The following is a 19,734-nucleotide window of genomic DNA, read 5'->3' on the forward strand; positions in this document are numbered from 1 at the left end:
GCGCCCTGTCTCTCTCTCTCTCTCGCGCGCCCTGTCTCTCTCTCTCTCGCGCGCGCCCTGTCTCTCTCTCTCTCTCGCGCGCCCTGTCTCTCTCTCTCTCTCTCGCGCGCCCTGTCTCTCTCTCTCTCGCGCGCCCTGTCACTCTCTCTCGCGCGCCCTGTCACTCTCTCTCGCGCGCGCGCGCCCTGTCTCTCTCTCTCTCGCGCGCCCTGTCTCTCTCTCTCTCTCTCGCGCGCCCTGTCTCTCTCTCTCTCTCGCACGCCCTGTTTCTCTCTCGCGGTGCGCCCTGTCTCTCTCTCTCTCTCGCGCGCCCTGTCTCTCTCTCGCGGCGCGCCCTGTGTGTCTCTCTCTCTCTCTCGCGCGCCCTGTCTCTCTCTCTCTCTCGCGCGCCCTGTCTCTCTCTCTCTCTCGCGCGCCCTGTCTCTCTCTCTCTCTCGCGCGCCCTGTCACTCTCTCTCTCGCGCGCCCTGTCACTCTCTCTCTCGCGCGCCCTGTCACTCTCTCTCTCGCGCGCCCTGTCACTCTCTCTCTCGCGCGCCCTGTCACTCTCTCTCTCGCGCGCCCTGTCACTCTCTCGCGCGCGCGCCCTGTCACTCTCGCGCGCGCGCCCTGTCTCTCTCTCTCTCTCGCGCGCCCTGTCTCTCTCTCTCTCGCGCGCACCCTGTCACTCTCTCTCGCGCGCCCTGTCTCTCTCTCTCTCTCGCGCGCGCGCCCTGTCTCTCTCTCTCTCTCTCTCGCGCGCGCCCTGTCTCTCTCTCTCTCTCGCGCGCGCGCCCTGTCTCTCTCTCTCTCTCTCTCTCTCGCGCGCCCTGTCTCTCTCTCTCTCGCGCACGCCCTGTCACTCTCTCTCTCTCTCTCGCGCGCCCTGTCTCTCTCTCTCTCTCGCGCGCGCCCTGTCTCTCTCTCTCGCGCGCGCCCTGTCACTCTCTCTCGCGCGCGCGCCCTGTCTCTCTCTCTCTCGCGCGTGCGCCCTGTCTCTCTCTCTCTCTCTCGCGCGTGCGCCCTGTCTCTCTCTCTCTCGCGTGCGCCCTGTCTCTCTCTCTCTCGCGTGCGCCCTGTCTCTCTCTCTCTCGCGCGCCCTGTCTCTCTCTCTCGCGCGCCCTGTCTCTCTCTCTCTCGCGCGCCCTGTCTCTCTCTCTCGCGCGCCCTGTCTCTCTCTCTCTCGCGCGCCCTGTCTCTCTCTCTCTCGCGCGCCCTGTCTCTCTCTCGCACGCCCTGTTTCTCTCTCTCTCGCGCGCGCCCTGTCTCTCTCTCTCTCTCGCGCGCCCTGTCTCTCTCTCTCGCGCGCACCCTGTCACTCTCTCTCTCGCGCGCCCTGTCTCTCTCTCTCTCTCGCGCGCCCTGTCTCTCTCTCTCTCGCGCGCCCTGTCTATCTCTCTCTCGCGCGCCCTGTCTCTCTCTCGCACGCCCTGTCTCTCTCTCGCACGCCCTGTTTCTCTCTCTCTCTCGCGCGCCCTGTCTCTCTCTCTCGCGCGCACCCTGTCACTCTCTCTCTCGCGCGCCCTGTCTCTCTCTCGCGCGCGCTCCCTGTCTCTCTCTCTCTCTCTCGCGCGCCCTGTCTCTCTCTCTCGCGCGCGCGCCCTGTCTCTCTCTCTCTCTCTCGCGCGCGCCCTGTCTCTCTCTCTCGCGCGCTGCGCGCCCTGTCTCTCTCTCTCTCTCGCGCGCCCTGTCTCTCTCTCTCTCGCGCGCGCCCTGTCACTCTCTCTCTCTCTCGCGCGCCCTGTCTCTCTCTCTCGCGCGCGCGCCCTGTCTCTCTCTCTCTCGCGCGCGCGCCCTGTCTCTCTCTCTCTCTCTCGCGCGCGCTGTCTCTCTCTCTCGCGCGCGCGCCCTGTCTCTCTCTCTCTCGCGCGCGCGCCCTGTCTCTCTCTCGCGCGCGCGCGCCCTGTCTCTCTCTCTCTCTCTCGCGCGCGCTGTGTCTCCCCCCTCGCGGGCGCGCTGTGTCTCCCCCCTCGCGCGCGTGCTCTGTGTCTCCCCCCTCGCGCGCGTGCTCTGTGTCTCCCCCCTCGCGCGCGTGCTCTGTGTCTCCCCCCTCGCGCGCGGTGCTCTGTGTCTCCCCCCCGCGCGCGTGCTCTGTGTCTCCCCCCTCGCGCGCGTGCTCTGTGTCTCCCCCCTCGCGCGCGTGCTCTGTGTCTCCCCCCTCGCGCGCGTGCTCTGTGTCTCCCCCCTCGCGCGCGTGCTCTGTGTCTCCCCCCTCGCGCGCGCGCTGTCTCTCCCCCCTCGCGCGCGCGCTCTGTCTCTCCCCCCTCGCGCGCGCGCTCTGTCTCTCACCCCTCGCGCGCGCGCTCTGTCTCTCACCCCTCGCGCGCGCGCTCTGTCTCTCACCCCTCGCGCGCGCGCTCTGTCTCTCCCCCCTCGCGCGCGCGCTCTGTCTCTCCCCCCTCGCGCGCGCGCGCGCTCTGTCTCTCCCCTCTCGCGCGCGCGCGCTCTGTCTCTCCCCCCTCGCGCGCGCGCGCTCTGTCTCTCCCCCCTCGCGCGCGCAGCGCTCTGTCTCTCCCCCCTCGCGCGCGCGCGCTCTGTCTCTCCCCCCTCGCGCGCGCGCGCTCTGTCTCTCCCCCCTCGCGCGCGCGCGCTCTGTCTCTCCCCCCTCGCGCGCGCGCGCTCTGTCTCTCCCCCCCTCGCGCGCGCGCGCTCTGTCTCTCCCCCCTCGCGCGCGCGCGCTCTGTCTCTCCCCCCTCGCGCGCGCGCGCTCTGTCTCTCCCCCCTCGCGCGCGCGCGCTCTGTCTCTCCCCCCTCGCGCGCGCGCGCTCTGTCTCTCCCCCCTCGCGCGCGCGCGCTCTGTCTCTCCCCCCTCGCGCGCGCGCGCTCTGTCTCTCCCCCCCTCGCGCGCGCGCGCTCTGTCTCTCCCCCCTCGCGCGCGCGCGCTCTGTCTCTCCCCCCTCGCGCGCGCGCGCTCTGTCTCTCCCCCCTCGCGCGCGCGCGCTCTGTCTCTCCCCCCTCGCGCGCGCGCTCTGTCTCTCCCCCCTCGCGCGCGCGCTCTGTCTCTCCCCCCTCGCGCGCGCGCTCTGTCTCTCCCCCCTCGCGCGCGCGCGCGCTCTGTCTCTCCCCCATCGCGCGCGTGCGCGCTCTGTCTCTCCCCCCTCGCGCGCGCGCGCGCTCTGTCTCTCCTCCCTCGCGCGCGCGCGCGCTCTGTCTCTCCCCCCTCGCGCGCGCTCTGTCTCTCCCCCCGCGCGCGCGCGCTCTGTCTCTCCCCCCTCGCGCGCGCGCGCGCTCTGTCTCTCCCCCATCGCGCGCGCAGCGCGCGCTCTGTCTCTCCCCCCTCGCGCTGCGCGCGCGCTCTGTCTCTCCTCCCTCGCGCGCGCGCGCGCTCTGTCTCTCCTCCCTCGCGCGCGCGCTCTGTCTCTCCCCCCTCGCGCGCGCTCTGTCTCTCCCCCCTCGCGCGCGCTCTGTCTCTCCCCCCTCGCGCGCGCTCTGTCTCTCCCCCCGCGCGCGCGCGCGCTCTGTCTCTCCCCCCGCGCGCGCGCGCTCTGTCTCTCCCCCCGCGCGCGCGCGCTCTGTCTCTCCCCCCGCGCGCGCGCGCTCTGTCTCTCCCCCCGCGCGCGCCGCGCTCTGTCTCTCCCCCCGCGCGCGCGCGCTCTGTCTCTCCCCCGCGCGCGCGCGCTCTGTCTCTCCCCCCTCGCGCGCGCGCGCGCTCTGTCTCTCCCCCCTCGCGCGCGCGCGCGCTCTGTCTCTCCCCCCTCGCGCGCGCGCGCGCTCTGTCTCTCCCCCCTCGCGCGCGCGCGCGCTCTGTCTCTCCCCCCTCGCGCGCGCTCTGTCTCTCCCCCCTCGCGCGCGCTCTGTCTCTCCCCCCTCGCGCGCGCTCTGTCTCTCCCCCCTCGCCGCGCTCTGTCTCTCCCTCTCCCTCGCGCGCGCGCTGTCTCTCCCTCTCCCTCGCGCGCGCGCTGTCTCTCCCTCTCCCTCGCGCGCGCGCTGTCTCTCCCTCTCCCTCGCGCCCTGTCTCTCCCTCTCCCTCGCGCCCTGTCTCTCCCTCTCCCTCGCGCCCTGTCTCTCCCTCTCCCTCGCGCCCTGTCTCTCCCTCTCTCTCTCGCGCCCTGTCTCTCCCTCTCTCTCTCGCGCCCTGTCTCTCTCGCGCGTGCGCCCTGTCCCTCTCTCTCTCGCGCGCCTGTCTCTCTCTCTCTCTCTCGCACGCCCTGTTTCTCTCTCGCGGCGCGCCCTGTCTCTCTCTCGCGCGCCCTGTCTCTCTCTCTCTCGCGCGCCCTGTCTCTCTCTCTCTCGCGCGCACCCTGTCACTCTCTCTCTCGCGCGCCCTGTCTCTCTCTCGCGGCGCGCCCTGTGTGTCTCTCTCTCTCTCGCGCGCCCTGTCTCTCTCTCTCTCGCGCGCACCCTGTCACTCTCTCTCTCGCGCGCCCTGTCTCTCTCTCGCGCGCGCGCCCTGTCTCTCTCTCTCTCTCTCTCGCGCGCCCTGTCTCTCTCTCTCTCTCGCACGCTCTCTCTCTCTCTCTCTCTCTCGCGCGCCCTGTCTCTCTCTCTCTCGCGCGCGCGCCCTGTCTCTCTCTCTCTCTCTCTCTCGCGCGCGCGCCCTGTCTCTCTCTCTCTCTCGCGCGCGCGCCCTGTCTCTCTCTCTCGCGCGCGCCCTGTCTCTCTCTCTCTCGCGCGCGCCCTGTCACTCTCTCTCTCTCTCGCGCGCCCTGTCTCTCTCTCTCTCTCGCGCGCGCGCCCTGTCTCTCTCTCTCTCGCGCACGCGCCCTGTCTCTCTCTCTCTCGCGCGCGCGCCCTGTCTCTCTCTCTCGCGCGCGCGCCCTGTCTCTCTCTCTCGCGCGCGCGCCCTGTCTCTCTCTCTCACGCGCGCGCCCTGTCTCTCTCTCTCACGCGCGCGCCCTGTCTCTCTCTCTCTCTCGCGCGCCCTGTCTCTCTCTCTCTCTCGCGCGCCCTGTCACTCTCCCTCTCTCGCGCGCCCTGTCACTCTCTCTCGCGCGCGCCCTGTCTCTCTCTCTCACGCGCGCACCCTGTCTCTCTCTCTCTCGCACGCCCTGTCTCTCTCTCTCTCTCTCGCACGCCCTGTCTCTCTCTCTCGCGCGCGCGCCCTGTCTCTCTCTCTCTCTCGCGCGCGCGCCCTGTCACTCTCTCTCTCGCGCGCCCTGTCACTCTCTCTCTCGCGCGCCCTGTCACTCTCTCTCTCGCGCGCGCCCTGTCTCTCTCTCTCTCGCGCGCGCCCTGTCTCTCTCTCTCTCGCGCGCGCCCTGTCTCTCTCTCTCTCGCGCGCGCCCTGTCACTCTCTCTCTCGCGCGCGCCGTCTCTCTCTCTCTCTCGCGCGCGCCCTGTCACTCTCTCTCGCGCGCGCCCTGTCACTCTCTCTCTCGCGCGCCCTGTCTCTCTCTCTCTCGCGCGCGCCCTGTCACTCTCTCTCTCGCGCGCGCCCTGTCACTCTCTCTCTCGCGCGCGCCCTGTCACTCTCTCTCTCGCGCGCGCCCTGTCTCTCTCTCTCTCTCGCGCGCCCTGTCTCTCTCTCTCTCTCGCGCGCCCTGTCTCTCTCTCTCTCTCGCGCGCCCTGTCTCTCTCTCTCTCGCGCGCCCTGTCTCTCTCTCTCTCGCGCGCGACCCTGTCACTCTCTCTCGCGCGCCCTGTCACTCTCTCTCGCGCGCCCTGTCACTCTCTCTCGCGCGCGCCCTGTCACTCTCTCTCGCGCGCCCCTGTCACTCTCTCTCGCGCGCGCCCTGTCTCTCTCTCTCTCGCGCGCCCTGTCTCTCTCTCTCTCGCGCGCCCTGTCTCTCTCTCTCTCGCGCGCCCTGTCTCTCTCTCTCTCGCGCGCCCTGTCACTCTCTCTCTCGCGCGCGCCCTGTCACTCTCTCTCTCTCTCTCGCGCGCCCTGTCACTCTCTCTCTCGCGCGCCCTGTCACTCTCTCTCTCGCGCGCCCTGTCACTCTCTCTCTCGCGCGCCCTGTCACTCTCTCTCTCGCGCGCCCTGTCACTCTCTCTCTCGCGCGCCCTGTCACTCTCTCTCTCGCGCGCCCTGTCACTCTCTCTCTCGCGCGCCCTGTCACTCTCTCTCTCGCGCGCCCTGTCACTCTCTCTCTCGCGCGCCCTGTCACTCTCTCTCTCGCGCGCCCTGTCACTCTCTCTCTCGCGCGCCCTGTCACTCTCTCTCTCGCGCGCCCTGTCACTCTCTCTCTCGCGCGCCCTGTCACTCACTCTCTCGCGCGCCCTGTCACTCTCTCTCTCGCGCGCCCTGTCACTCTCTCTCTCGCGCGCCCTGTCACTCTCTCTCTCGCGCGCCCTGTCACTCTCTCTCTCGCGCGCCCTGTCACTCTCTCTCTCTCGCGCGCCCTGTCACTCTCTCTCTCGCGCGCCCTGTCACTCTCTCTCTCGCGCGCCCTGTCACTCTCTCTCTCGCGCGCCCTGTCACTCTCTCTCTCGCGCGCCCTGTCACTCTCTCTCTCGCGCGCCCTGTCACTCTCTCTCTCGCGCGCCCTGTCACTCTCTCTCTCGCGCGCCCTGTCACTCTCTCTCTCGCGCGCCCTGTCACTCTCTCTCTCGCGCGCCCTGTCACTCTCTCTCTCGCGCGCCCTGTCACCCTCTCTCTCGCGCGCCCTGTCACTCTCTCTCTCGCGCGCCCTGTCACTCTCTCTCTCGCGCGCCCTGTCACTCTCTCTCTCGCGCGCCCTGTCACTCTCTCTCTCGCGCGCCCTGTCACTCTCTCTCTCGCGCGCCCTGTCACTCTCTCTCTCGCGCGCCCTGTCACTCTCTCTCTCGCGCGCCCTGTCACTCTCTCTCTCGCGCGCCCTGTCACTCTCTCTCGCGCAGCGCCCTGTCACTTTCTCTCTCGCGCGCCCTGTCACTCTCTCTCTCGCGCGCCCTGTCACTCTCTCTCTCGCGCGCCCTGTCACTCTCTCTCTCGCGCGCCCTGTCACACTCTCTCTCGCGCGCCCTGTCACTCTCTCTCTCGCGCGCCCTGTCACTCTCTCTCTCGCGCGCCCTGTCACTCTCTCTCTCGCGCGCCCTGTCACTCTCTCTCTCGCGCGCCCTGTCACTCTCTCTCTCGCGCGCCCTGTCACTCACTCTCTCGCGCGCCCTGTCACTCTCTCTCTCGCGCGCCCTGTCACTCTCTCTCTCGCGCGCCCTGTCACTCTCTCTCTCGCGCGCCCTGTCACTCTCTCTCTCGCGCGCCCTGTCACTCTCTCTCTCGCGCGCCCTGTCACTCTCTCTCTCGCGCGCCCTGTCACTCTCTCTCTCGCGCGCCCTGTCACTCTCTCTCTCGCGCGCCCTGTCACTCTCTCTCTCGCGCGCCCTGTCACCCTCTCTCTCTCGCGCGCCCTGTCACTCTCTCTCTCGCGCGCCCTGTCACTCTCTCTCTCGCGCGCCCTGTCACTCTCTCTCTCGCGCGCCCTGTCACTCTCTCTCTCGCGCGCCCTGTCACTCTCTCTCTCGCGCGCCCTGTCACTCTCTCTCTCGCGCGCCCTGTCACTCTCTCTCTCGCGCGCCCTGTCACTCTCTCTCTCGCGCGCGCCCTGTCACTCTCTCTCTCTCTCGCGCGCGCCCTGTCACTCTCTCTCTCGCGCGCCCTGTCACTCTCTCTCTCGCGCGCCCTGTCACTCTCTCTCTCGCGCGCCCTGTCACTCTCTCTCTCGCGCGCCCTGTCACTCTCTCTCTCGCGCGCCCTGTCACTCTCTCTCTCGCGCGCCCTGTCACTCTCTCTCTCGCGCGCCCTGTCACTCTCTCTCTCGCGCGCCCTGTCACTCTCTCTCTCGCGCGCCCTGTCACTCTCTCTCTCGCGCGCCCTGTCACCCTCTCTCTCGCGCGCCCTGTCACCCTCTCTCTCCGCGCGCCCTGTCACTCTCTCTCTCGCGCGCCCTGTCACTCTCTCTCTCGCGCGCCCTGTCACTCTCTCTCTCGCGCGCCCTGTCACTCTCTCTCTCGCGCGCCCTGTCACTCTCTCTCTCGCGCGCCCTGTCACTCTCTCTCTCGCGCGCGCCCTGTCACTCTCTCTCGCGCGCGCCCTGTCACTCTCTCTCGCGCGCCCTGTCACTCTCTCTCTCGCGCGCCGTCACTCTCTCGCGCGCGCGCCCTGTCACTCTCTCTCTCGCGCGCCCTGTCACTCTCTCTCTCGCGCGCCCTGTCACTCTCTCTCTCGCGCGCCCTGTCACTCTCTCTCTCGCGCGCCCTGTCACACTCTCTCTCGCGCGCCCTGTCTCACACTCTCTCGCGCGCCCTGTCACTCTCTCTCTCGCGCGCCCTGTCACTCTCTCTCTCGCGCGCCCTGTCACTCTCTCTCTCGCGCGCCCTGTCACTCACTCTCTCGCGCGCCCTGTCACTCTCTCTCTCGCGCGCCCTGTCACTCTCTCTCTCGCGCGCCCTGTCACTCTCTCTCTCGCGCGCCCTGTCACTCTCTCTCTGGCGCGCCCTGTCACTCTCTCTCTCGCGCGCCCTGTCACTCTCTCTCTCGCGCGCCCTGTCACTCTCTCTCTCGCGCGCCCTGTCACTCTCTCTCTCGCGCGCCCTGTCACTCTCTCTCTCGCGCGCGCGCCCTGTCACTCTCTCTCGCGCGCGCGCCCTGTCTCTCTCTCTCGCGCGCGCGCCCTGTCTCTCTCTCTCGCGCCCTGTCACTCTCTCTCACGCGCCCTGTCACTCTCTCTCGCTCGCCCTGTCACTCTCTCTCGCGCGCCCTGTCACTCTCTCTCACGCGCCCTGTCTCTCTCTCGCGCGCCCTGTCTCTCTCTCACGCGCCCTGTCTCTCTCTCGCGCGCGCTGTCTCTCTCTCACTCTCTCTCACGCGCCCTGTCTCTCTCTCTCGCGCGCGCGCCCTGTCTCTCTCTCGCGCGCCCTGTCACTCTCTCTCACGCGCCCTGTCACTCTCTCTCAAGCGCCCTGTCTCTCTCTCGCGCGCCCTGTCTCTCTCTCACGCGCCCTGTCTCTCTCGCGCGCGCTGTCTCTCTCTCACTCTCTCTCACGCGCCCTGTCTCTCTCTCTCGCGCGCGCGCCCTGTCTCTCTCTCGCGCGCCCTGTCTCTCTCTCGCGCGCCCTGTCACTCTCTCGCGCGCCCTGTCACTCTCTCGCGCGCCCTGTCACTCTCTCGCGCGCCCTGTCTCTCTCTCGCGCGCCCTGTCTCTCTCTCGCGCGCGCTGTCTCTCTCTCTCTCTCTCTCACGCGCCCTGTCTCTCTCTCGCGCGCGCTGTCTCTCTCTCTCTCTCTCTCACGCGCCCTGTCACTCTCTCTCACGCGCCCTGTCTCTCTCTCACGCGCCCTGTCTCTCTCTCACGCGCCCTGTCACTCTCTCTCACGCGCCCTGTCTCTCTCTCACGCGCCCTGTCTCTTTCTCGCGCGCGCTGTCTCTCTCTCACTCTCTCTCACGCGCCCTGTCTCTTTCTCGCGCGCGCTGTCTCTCTCTCTCTCTCTCACGCGCCCTGTCTCTCTCTCGCGCGCGCTGTCTCTCTCTCACGCGCCCTGTCTCTCTCTCGCGCGCGCTGTCTCTCTCTCACTCTCTCTCACGCGCCCTGTCTCTTTCTCGCGCGCGCTGTCTCTCTCTCTCTCTCTCACGCGCCCTGTCTCTCTCTCGCGCGCGCTGTCTCTCTCTCACTCTCTCTCACGCGCCCTGTCTCTCTCTCGCGCGCGCTGTCTCTCTCTCACTCTCTCACGCGCCCTGTCTCTCTCTCGCGCGCGCTGTCTCTCTCTCTCTCTCTCACGCGCCCTGTCTCTCTCTCGCGCGCGCTGTCTCTCTCTCACTCTCTCACGCGCCCTGTCTCTCTCTCGCGCGCGCTGTCTCTCTCTCTCTCTCTCACGCGCCCTGTCTCTCTCTCGCGCGCGCTGTCTCTCTCTCTCTCTCTCACGCGCCCTGTCTCTCTCTCGCGCGCGCTGTCTCTCTCTCTCTCTCTCACGCGCCCTGTCTCTCTCTCGCGCGCGCTGTCTCTCTCACTCTCTCTCACGCGCCCTGTCTCTCTCTCGCGCGCGCTGTCTCTCTCTCACTCTCTCTCACGCGCCCTGTCTCTCTCTCGCGCGCGCTGTCTCTCTCTCACTCTCTCACGCGCCCTGTCTCTCTCTCGCGCGCGCTGTCTCTCTCTCACTCTCTCACGCGCCCTGTCTCTCTCTTGCGCGCGCTGTCTCTCTCTCACTCTCTCTCACGCGCCCTGTCTCTCTCTCGCGCGCGCTGTCTCTCTCTCACTCTCTCACGCGCCCTGTCTCTCTCTCGCGCTCGCTGTCTCTCTCTCTCTCTCTCACGCGCCCTGTCTCTCTCTCGCGCGCGCTGTCTCTCTCTCACTCTCTCACGCGCCCTGTCTCTCTCTCGCGCGCCCTGTCTCTCTCTCACGCGCCCTGTCTCTCTCTCGCGCGCGCTGTCTCTCTCTCACTCTCTCTCACGCGCCCTGTCTCTCTCTCGCGCGCGCTGTCTCTCTCTCACTCTCTCACGCGCCCTGTCTCTCTCTCGCGCGCGCTGTCTCTCTCACTCTCTCTCACGCGCCCTGTCTCTCTCTCGCGCGCGCTGTCTCTCTCTCACTCTCTCTCACGCGCCCTGTCTCTCTCTCGCGCGCGCTGTCTCTCTCTCACTCTCTCACGCGCCCTGTCTCTCTCTCGCGCGCGCTGTCTCTCTCTCACTCTCTCTCACGCGCCCTGTCTCTCTCTCGCGCGCGCTGTCTCTCTCTCACTCTCTCACGCGCCCTGTCTCTCTCTCGCGCGCGCTGTCTCTCTCTCACTCTCTCACGCGCCCTGTCTCTCTCTCGCGCGCGCTGTCTCTCTCTCTCTCTCTCACGCGCCCTGTCTCTCTCTCTCTCTCTCACGCGCGTTGTCTCTCTCTCGCGCGCGCTGTCTCTCTCTCACTCTCTCTCACGCGCCCTGTCTCTCTCTCGCGCGCGCTGTCTCTCTCTCTCTCTCTCTTCGCGCGCCCTGTCTCTTTCTCGCGCGCGCGCCCCCTGTCTCTCTCTCTCGCGCGCGTGCGCCCTGTCCCTCTCGCGCGTGCGCCCTGTCTCTCTCTCTCTCGCACGCGCGCGCCCTGTCTCTCTCTCTCTCGCACGCGCGCGCCCTGTCTCTCTCTCTCGCACGCGCGCGCCCTGTCTCTCTCTCTCGCGCGCGCGCCCTGTCTCTCTCGCGCGCGCGCGCCCTGTCTCTCTCTCTCGCACGCGCGCGCCCTGTCTCTCTCGCGCGCGCGCCCTGTCTCTCTAGCTCAGGGGTCAAACTTTTTATATAATGCTTCTATGAACTATCTTGGGGTGTTTTATTACACTCAGGTCCTATATAAATGAGTTGTTATATTGCTGAAGCTTTATTTGGAGTAGAGTCAGTTACCACTAAAAATTGTGGAGTGATAATATTTCCGATAATCTGAATACTACAAGTGTAATTAATACATTATGGGAAGCGATAAGTAGCAACAGTTTAAATTGCAGGATGCATGTACTCTGATTTTAATTGATATTTGCAGTTTGCTTTCTCGGCATCTTGGTGAATAACTGCCACCATGTGGTGCTTGGTGGTATTAATGCAAAATTTTGTCTTGTGTTTATGGAGTACAGGTTTTCCATGTTTAAAGTGGTGAGTGGAAGGGTTGGGCAAGGGTACCAGCAATCAGCTTCTGATAGTGTAATTTCATTTTATGCAGTCAATAAATTAGAGATGCCTCCCAATAGCGATGGCACCATTTTATTTTTAGTGTTTTTATTGGAAACAAAAATAACTGCTACTCTCCCCTCCCTTTATCCAGCCCTCCATCTCACCCAGTCTCTCATTTTGAGGTCTTGTCCACTTGCTAACCCTCCTACCTGATACATTCACAGTGTCTCTCGCACTCTCCGTCCCACCTTCTCACCATCTCCCTCCTGAGTGCTCACTCTGAGTTTGGGAAATGGAAGAGGTGAGCGATGATGTCAGGAGAGGCAACAAACTTGGGGCATGAAGTGGCAAACCTGAGTTGCTTAAAGTTAAAAGATTTTAATGTAACAATTACTGGTTAGGAACTGAACTGACGATCATTACTTATCTCCAAATGGGAAAGTGATTTTGTTCAGCATGTCAATTTTCATGAGCACATTTGGATTGCTCAATGAGGGATATCATTATCGCATCCTCTGTTCTCAATCTCTTTAGTCAGTGAAGCAGTCTTAAAGTGTAATCACTCTTAGAATTAGATTTAATGGTCACATGTACTCAAGTGTAGTAGGGGTGTACGAGGTCACCATTTTCCAATGCCATCTTGATTACAAAATCAGAATTTTTAACAAACAGCAGAAATCAAAGAAAGCCAAAAGAAAAATGTCCAGATTGTAAAGTAAATGTTTTACCTCAGGAAAATGTTTTGAAGATGGTAACACAATAAAAGTGATCAAAATTGAGAGAGGTGTTGATGAAGTAACTAGAGAGGGGTAATTTCCACTGAGCCAATAATCCAAGAACATCAATTTACGATCATAACCATGAAAATGAAAGGTCCGGTTAGGGGAAGTTTCTATGCAGAGGATAATCAAAACATGGAAAATCCTGCCAGAAATAGTAATGGACGTAATGCTTTGACAGATTTCTTAAACATAGAACTCACTACAAGTGATTAGCCTTGCTTTCGTCAAGGGATAACAGGTGACCACTACATTGAACAAAACTTACCTCTTTCTGTTCAAAATAATGCCGGAGAATCTTTTCCATCGATCTGAGAAGATGGGCAAGTCTTGATTGAATGTTGGACATGAACGATGATATTCTCAATTGGTACTGTACTGGGGGTGTCAGCCTGGATTGTGCGCTTCAGTCGCACATCCTCACTGGGTTCCAATATAGTCTTGTAATATTCCTAACTATATTGAATGTAAACTGTTGTTCTGGCATCATACCTCATTTCATTTTCAATTATTGATGGACGTTCTAGCTCAAACCAGGAACTGAATGTGCTCAATGTGCATTAAACTTATGTTTTTTTTAATGCAAACTGTTCTTCTAATGGTATCTTAGCAATCTTCTATGTGTTGTTAGATATATTTTCTCACTTCTCTGATGCTGCAAGCTCAATATTGAGAATAGATTAAAAATAAATTACCTTCTGAAGCTGTTCCTCTGAATAAATCCTTGCTGTGGTGAAGTTCCCTCTGACTAAGACACTTAACATTCTGGAGAATTATGATCTCAGGAAATTCTCTGAGCAGTGTGAGCCATTACAGCGAAATCAGAAGTTTGCACATTCAAGCCCCACGACAACAGCTGCATCACTGGCACTGGAAAATTATCAAGGTATGACCTGTCCACAAAAGCAGGAGAAATCCAATCTTGTCCATCATTGCTCCTTCAGTGATAATCAGCAAAGTGATGGAAGGTGTTATTGGAAGTTATATCAGGAAGCACTAACACAGCAATAACCTCTTCACTGATGCTTAGTTTAGGTTCTACAAGGACCATTCCTCACTAACCTCACTATAGCCTTGGTCCAAATGTGGTTAACAGAGCCAAACTTCAGAGATGAGGTGTGAGAGTGTCCTTGATATCAAGGCAACATGTGAATTTGAATTTGAATTTCTGGCAAAACTAGAGTCAGTGGGAATTGAATGAAAAACAATCCAGTATTGGAATTAAACCTAGCACAAAGGAGGATCATTGTGATTGTTGGAGGTCATCTCAGTCCCAGAATATCATTGCAGGAGTTTGACAGGGTAGATATTTTCTAATTAACCTAATCAGACGTGTTTTTTCACACCTCTAGAGCAGATGAGACTTCGAAAGCCTGTTTACCATTGACAAGACTGATGTCAGGAGTGTGATAGAATACTCTCCATTTACCTGAATGTGTGCAGCTCCAACAATACTGACATCATCCATGACAAATCAGTGACGAGACTGGTGTCCTATTAACTACCTTCAATGTTCACTTCCTCCAACACTGACATACAATGGCAGCAGTGTGTACAATCTACAAGGTGCACTGCAGGATCACTCCGAGACTTTTGACTGCACCTCCCGATTCTGAAACCTCTGCCACAAAAACAACAGATATATTGGAACACAACCACTTGAAAATTTCCCTCCAAATCTCACACCATCTTGACTAGGAATTATATTGCTATTCCTTCAGTGTTGCGAGCTAAAAATCCTGCAACTTCCTTATTAACAGTACTGGAAGTGAATCTACACTGCAAGGCCCAAAGCAATTTCAAAAGGCGGCTTAGCACCATCTTCTCAAAGGCAGTTAGGAATGGACATTAAATGCTGGTCAAGATGACGACATCCACATTTTGTGGAAGAATTTTTAAAAACCTGTTTGAGCACATGATCCAGGCTGAAACTCTCAGTACAGTCCAGGTGAGAACTTACGACCATAAGTCATAGGAGCAGAAACTAAGCCAATCAGCCCATTAAGTCTGCTTTACCGTTCAATCATGGCTGATAGGTTTTTCAATCCCATTTTCCTACTTTCTTCCAGTAACCTTTGATCCCCTTGGCAATCTATCTCTATTTTAAAGATACTCGATGACCCGGCCTCCACCGATTTACTACTCTCTGGCTGAAGAAGTTTCTCCTTATCTCCATTCTAAAAAGTCTTCCCTTTACTCTTAATCTGTGCCGTTCTGTCCTTGTCTCTCCAGCCAATGGAAACATCTTCCCAATGTCTAGTGTGTCCAGGCCATTCAGTACTCTGCGAGTTTCGATCAAATCCTCCCCTCATCCTTCTGAACTCCCATCGAGTTTTAACCCAGAGTCCTCGAATGTTCCTCATATGTTAAGCATTTCATTCCTGGGATCATTCTCTGAATGTGGTCTGACCAGAACCTTAGAGCCTCAGAAGTACATCTCTGCTTTTAAATACTAGTCGTCTCAAGATGAATGGCAACATTGTATTTGCCTTCCTAACTACCCATTCAACCTGCAAGTTTACCTTAAAAGAAACCTGGATGAGGACTCCCAAGTCCCTTTGCACTTTCGATTTCTCAATTTTCTGCCCATTTAGAAAATAGCTCATGCCTCTATTCTTCCTCCCAAAGTGCATGACCTCACACTTTCTCACATTGTATTTCATCTGCCACTTCTTTGCCCACTCTCCTAATCTGTCTAAATCTTTTAGCAGCCTCCCCACCTCCTCAATGCTATCTGCCCCTCCACCTATCTTTGTATCCTCTGCAAACTTAGTCAGAATGACCTCAGTTCCTTCATCCAGATCATTAATGTACAAAGTGAAAAGTTGTGGTCCCAATGTGGAACATCACTAGTCACCGGATTGCATCCTGAGAGGGACCCTTTTATTCCCACTCTCTCCCTGCAGGGTTGCAGGAAAACAGCATTCAGTGACATTTTTGTTCTGAGAGCTGCTGCAGAGATGATGGTTCAAATGGCCTCTACTGTGCTGTACCGAACCTGCGATTATTTTGTGACTATGTTGGGAATTTTATTGCTATCTGTTTCCTTTCCTACATGATAACAATAGCAATGCTTCAAAACAAAGGTACTTCTTAGGCTTTGGCTTTAAAGATCTTTGAGATGTCTCAAACATCATGAAACAAACCATCTTGTACAAGAGATCAGTACAGTTTAGAGTAGAAATCTAGCTACTATCCAAAGATGAGGAATGGAGAAATATTAATAAGGTCCTTGTAAGGTAATAATAAATCTCATTCAAAATCAGTTGAAGCTTAGGCTGCCCACCAGCCCACTTAGTTTCAGTGAGTATTCAAGGCAACCATGAATAAACGGTGTTTAACACAAGGTAAGTTTTGCAGTAAAATAATTAATTGTGTACTCAAAGCCTCCTTCAATCTATTTACATCCTTAAATAAGAAAATCAAGACTGCGCACAGTAAACATCATTAGAATGGATTATCTGGTCATTTGTCTTGTTTGCAGCATGTGGGATATTACTGTCTGCAATCTGGCCATTGCATTTCCTACCTTTACAACAAATGGTGGCATTTCAAATTTGAGATAGCTTGCGGGTATGGTGAGCTGCTGGATAAACCTCTTAGAAAGTTTTACCTAGGCTTGGAAAAGACTGGATATAATTAACGGCTGGCAACATTAAAACAAAAGTATCAATACGTGAATGTGCGTGCATTGGCCACAAAACTGGGCTATAATGTGGATGAATGAGTTAGCTGGCAATGGTGAGCTGCTTTGCACTCCTGAAGTGTACCCACATTCCTGTGCCATGTTCCCAGCCACCTTGCCCTCCCTCCTAGATTTTCCATATTGCCCTCCCTTGTGCTGTTACAGAACATAGAAAAATTACAGCGCAGTACAGGTCCTTTGGCCCTCGATGTTGCGCCGATCCAAGCCCACCTAACCTACACTAGCCCACTATCCTCCATATGCCTATCTAATGCCCGTTTAAATGCCCATAAAGAGGGAGAGTCTTCAACTACCAATTAGGGTTTCTCCAAATCCATCTTCTGCTTCTGCGCTTGTCATATTATCGCCCCTTCTCACTTGTCATTCAATCTTTCCTGTCCTCCACCCTATCATAGACCTTCTCTTTTGTTATTTCCATCCCCTCCCCCCTCTTTCACTCTTTTCGCCTTTGGTCAAAAGCTGTCAAATATCTGACATCATCTTGTTCTGACGAAAGATAACCAAACTGAAATATGAACTCCCTTTCTGTCACAGCACAGACCTGATGAGTATTTCCTATGCCTTTCAGATTTTCAGCATTTATAGAATTTACATTTGTCAGGTATTATCCTTGCTTTGTTTAATCCCCAAATTCTGGGTTATCACTTGTACATAAAGGAGTGGGTCTCTCCTATCGAAAGTAACCTTGCAAAGGCTGCATATGAGAGCTGAAAACTTGGTGATCAGAGTATAGTGCAGGGTAACTGGTTGTAAAACATAAATGCAATTGTAGACTTGTTGGAAAATGACCTATCTCTGTGTTTAAATATTCAGTGTGGTTGACAAGGGTGCCCTCTCGTGTAGAGATTGTAAGACAATTTTCCCATTCTAATCCAGTCTGTCAACTTCATGTTTCTGTGAAATGTTAGGCTTTATCATGTTTGAATGTAAAACACACTGATGTTAGAAATTCTAAAGCAGATGCTCCATTAGTGTAATGTGATTAGACTAACATGATGCAGGTTGTACGATCAGTAAGCCATTACACTTGCCAACCAGTTTTGTCTATGTTGTGTTAAGTAGAGGAGATTAACCAAGGTCATGATTGATGCCAGGCTTTGAGTCAGGATAATACTGTTAACCTTTGTTTGACATTGATTTGTCTTTTGATTTGAAGCATGATTTCTTTTTTTTTGTTCCTTTCCAGTTGTTACTGGTCACAAACGACAAAAAGATGCTCAGGGAGGAAGTTCAACCAAGAAGCAAAAACGCAGTCACAAACGTTCAGGGATTAACAATAAAAAGAAAAGCCGGACTGGTGAGGACCCTTAATGCTGCTCATATTCAGCATTTTCTGTGGTCTTGTATGTTTGTAGGGGGATGATGTGTGTTTTTTCCTATTGACTGTGAACACTCGTAGCCCAAGCGGAAAACTGCTCTCCGGTAACTGAAAGAAGTGTCAAAACAGCTCAGAGTCATTCTTCCAACTGATTCCCTTCTCTTCTTTTCCCCATCTTTCCCCCTCTTCCTTTCAAACTGAAATCCCATTTGTTGGTCTCAATGAGAGAACGATTGACACAAACAGTTGTTCCGCTGGTGAGTCTCAAAGCTCTGGAATTCACTCCTTAAGCTTCTCTCTTCGTTACTTCCATCTCCTTTAAGATACTCTCCTGGAACCGTTCTTGTAATTTTTTCTGCAATTTCAATTTCTTTACATCCTTCCTAAATTGTGGTGCTCGGAATTGGGCACAGTTCTCCAACTGATACCTAACCATTGCTTACCTGACTACTTTATAATTGTCTTGCTTTGGAGCTCTGTCTCCATCTTTATCTATATAGCCAAGAATCCCTGTTCTTTTTTAACCACTTTCACAATCTACCCTACCACCTCCCCAGGTCCCTCTCCTCCCAGCTCCCTTTCAAACTATATCCTTTACATTTGCATTGATTCATTACCCACCAAAATGCCTCCTCTCAAATATCTTTGTAACAAATTTCATCAACCACCAATGTAAGTTTGCTCACTGAGCTAAAAGTCTTGTTTTCAGATGTTTTGTCACCAGACTAGGTAACTTCACCGGAGGCTCACTGATGATGTTAACCTAGCATGGTGACGAAACATCTGAAATCTAATCTTTCAGTTCAGCAAGCAAATTTACATCCAGAACCTCAATCTGAGCTATAAATCATCTCAACTCGCTTCATCAACTACATCTCTGCACATTCCATCAATTTGCTTGTCCTTTTGAAGTCTATATTCTCTCTTCCTCTCATTTTACTATACTTTCCATGTATCAACGGGATAATTTAATTGGAGTTGGAGTGAGGCTAATTGACCTTTGCAATATGAATGTTTGTGCCTATCTGTTTATTGTCTTTTATGTTACCAGAATCAAACAGGACAAATGGATGACATTTTGCCCACTGTGCCTGTGCTGGTCATTTTATCCAGCTATCCAATTAGCCCCAGTACCCTTGTTCTTTGCCCAGAGCTCGTTCATTTCCTTGAATTTTTTTTAGATGATTTTGTCTCCTAGCCAGTTCCATAAGATATCTGTGTTGGAGAATACACATTAACTCACCCACCCTACTTTGGTTCCCCTGGGTCTTGGCTCTCAGGTGTATCCCAATGAGACATGCAGCCTCAAGAACATGCTATGCCTTTAATGGAGTGCATCAATGACTATGCAAATATAGACAATAGCAATCAGGTGCGAAAACTCCTTCCATTGCATTCCATGAGTGTTCTGCTTATGCTTCATCCAGAATCACCACCAGCAAAACTGCCATTGCTTTCCATTCTCTGGGACAGCTGAGAAGATATGTCCGAAGGCTACCTGAGTCAGAACAGGAATAGAACCCATGCTGTTGCCATTAGCCCTCTTGCTAACTGAGCTAATGGCTTTAAAGGGAAATCTATCTTCTTTGAATTATTTTCTCCTTTGCCCCAACCGTCACTGTTGAGACCAGTGATGACATTAGCCTACCACTTTCTCCGTTTAGAGGTGCTAACTCAACCTGGACACAAGATCAAACAAGGTGCCGCAGCCATCACTGGGCACTAAAAAGAGGGATTTGCTCCATTGTGACTTTTGATTTTGTACCTTGATTCATCTGCCACTTGCATGTCTGACTTTCTGTCTTTAGTAGGTTTAAGACTTGATGACGTTATTAGATTAGATTAGATTTGATTTGATTTGATTTTTTTTAGATTACATTACAGCGTGGAAACAGGCCCTTCGGCCCAACAAGTCCACACCGACCCGCCGAAGCGAAACCCACCCATACCCCTACATTTACCCCTTACCTAACACTACGGGCAATTTAGCATGGACCAATTCACCTGACGTGCACATCTTTGGACTGTGGGAGGAAACCGGAGCACCCGGAGGAAACCCACGCAGACACGGGGAGAACGTGCAAACTCCACACAGTCAGTCGCCTGAGGCGGGTATTGAACCCAGGTCTCAGGCGCTGTGAGGCAGCAGTGCTAACCACTGTGCCACCGTTATCTAACCCAAAATCCAAGTGTAGAACTGTGAAGGTGCTGCACTCTTGGAGGTGCTGTCTTTCAGACAAAGTGTTAAATAGAGGTCCTCACCTTACCCAGGTGAATGTAAATAACTCCACAGCTACTGCTCAAGGAAGAGCAAAGCTGTTCCTGTAGTGCCTGGCCAATATTTATCCATCAATCAACATCACTCTTTAAAAATAAAATTGTTATTATCACTCTGGATAAAAATCAGCTGCAGTGTTCCCTTGATTAATTAAACTTCAAAAATATTTCATTGGCTGGAAAGT

At 56.6% G+C, this 19,734-nt stretch overlaps 1 protein-coding gene across 2 annotated transcripts in view; it reads left to right on the plus strand.

Annotated features, from left to right (window-relative positions):
* The window catches only part of arid4b (AT-rich interaction domain 4B), a 189,483-nt gene that overhangs the window by 164,590 nt on the left and 5,159 nt on the right, over positions 1–19,734 (plus strand). For both annotated transcript variants that reach the window (XM_087978705.1, XM_087978712.1), the window contains one exon: positions 17,141–17,251. In XM_087978705.1, the coding sequence (XP_087834831.1) occupies positions 17,141–17,251 (111 nt within the window). The remainder of the gene's footprint in view (positions 1–17,140; positions 17,252–19,734) is intronic.

Source organism: Chiloscyllium plagiosum, unplaced genomic scaffold (genome assembly GCF_037043375.1).
Source record: "Chiloscyllium plagiosum isolate Xiang-an unplaced genomic scaffold, Cpla_swu_hap1 HiC_scaffold_3, whole genome shotgun sequence".
Classification (NCBI taxonomy): Eukaryota; Metazoa; Chordata; class Chondrichthyes; order Orectolobiformes; family Hemiscylliidae; genus Chiloscyllium; species Chiloscyllium plagiosum.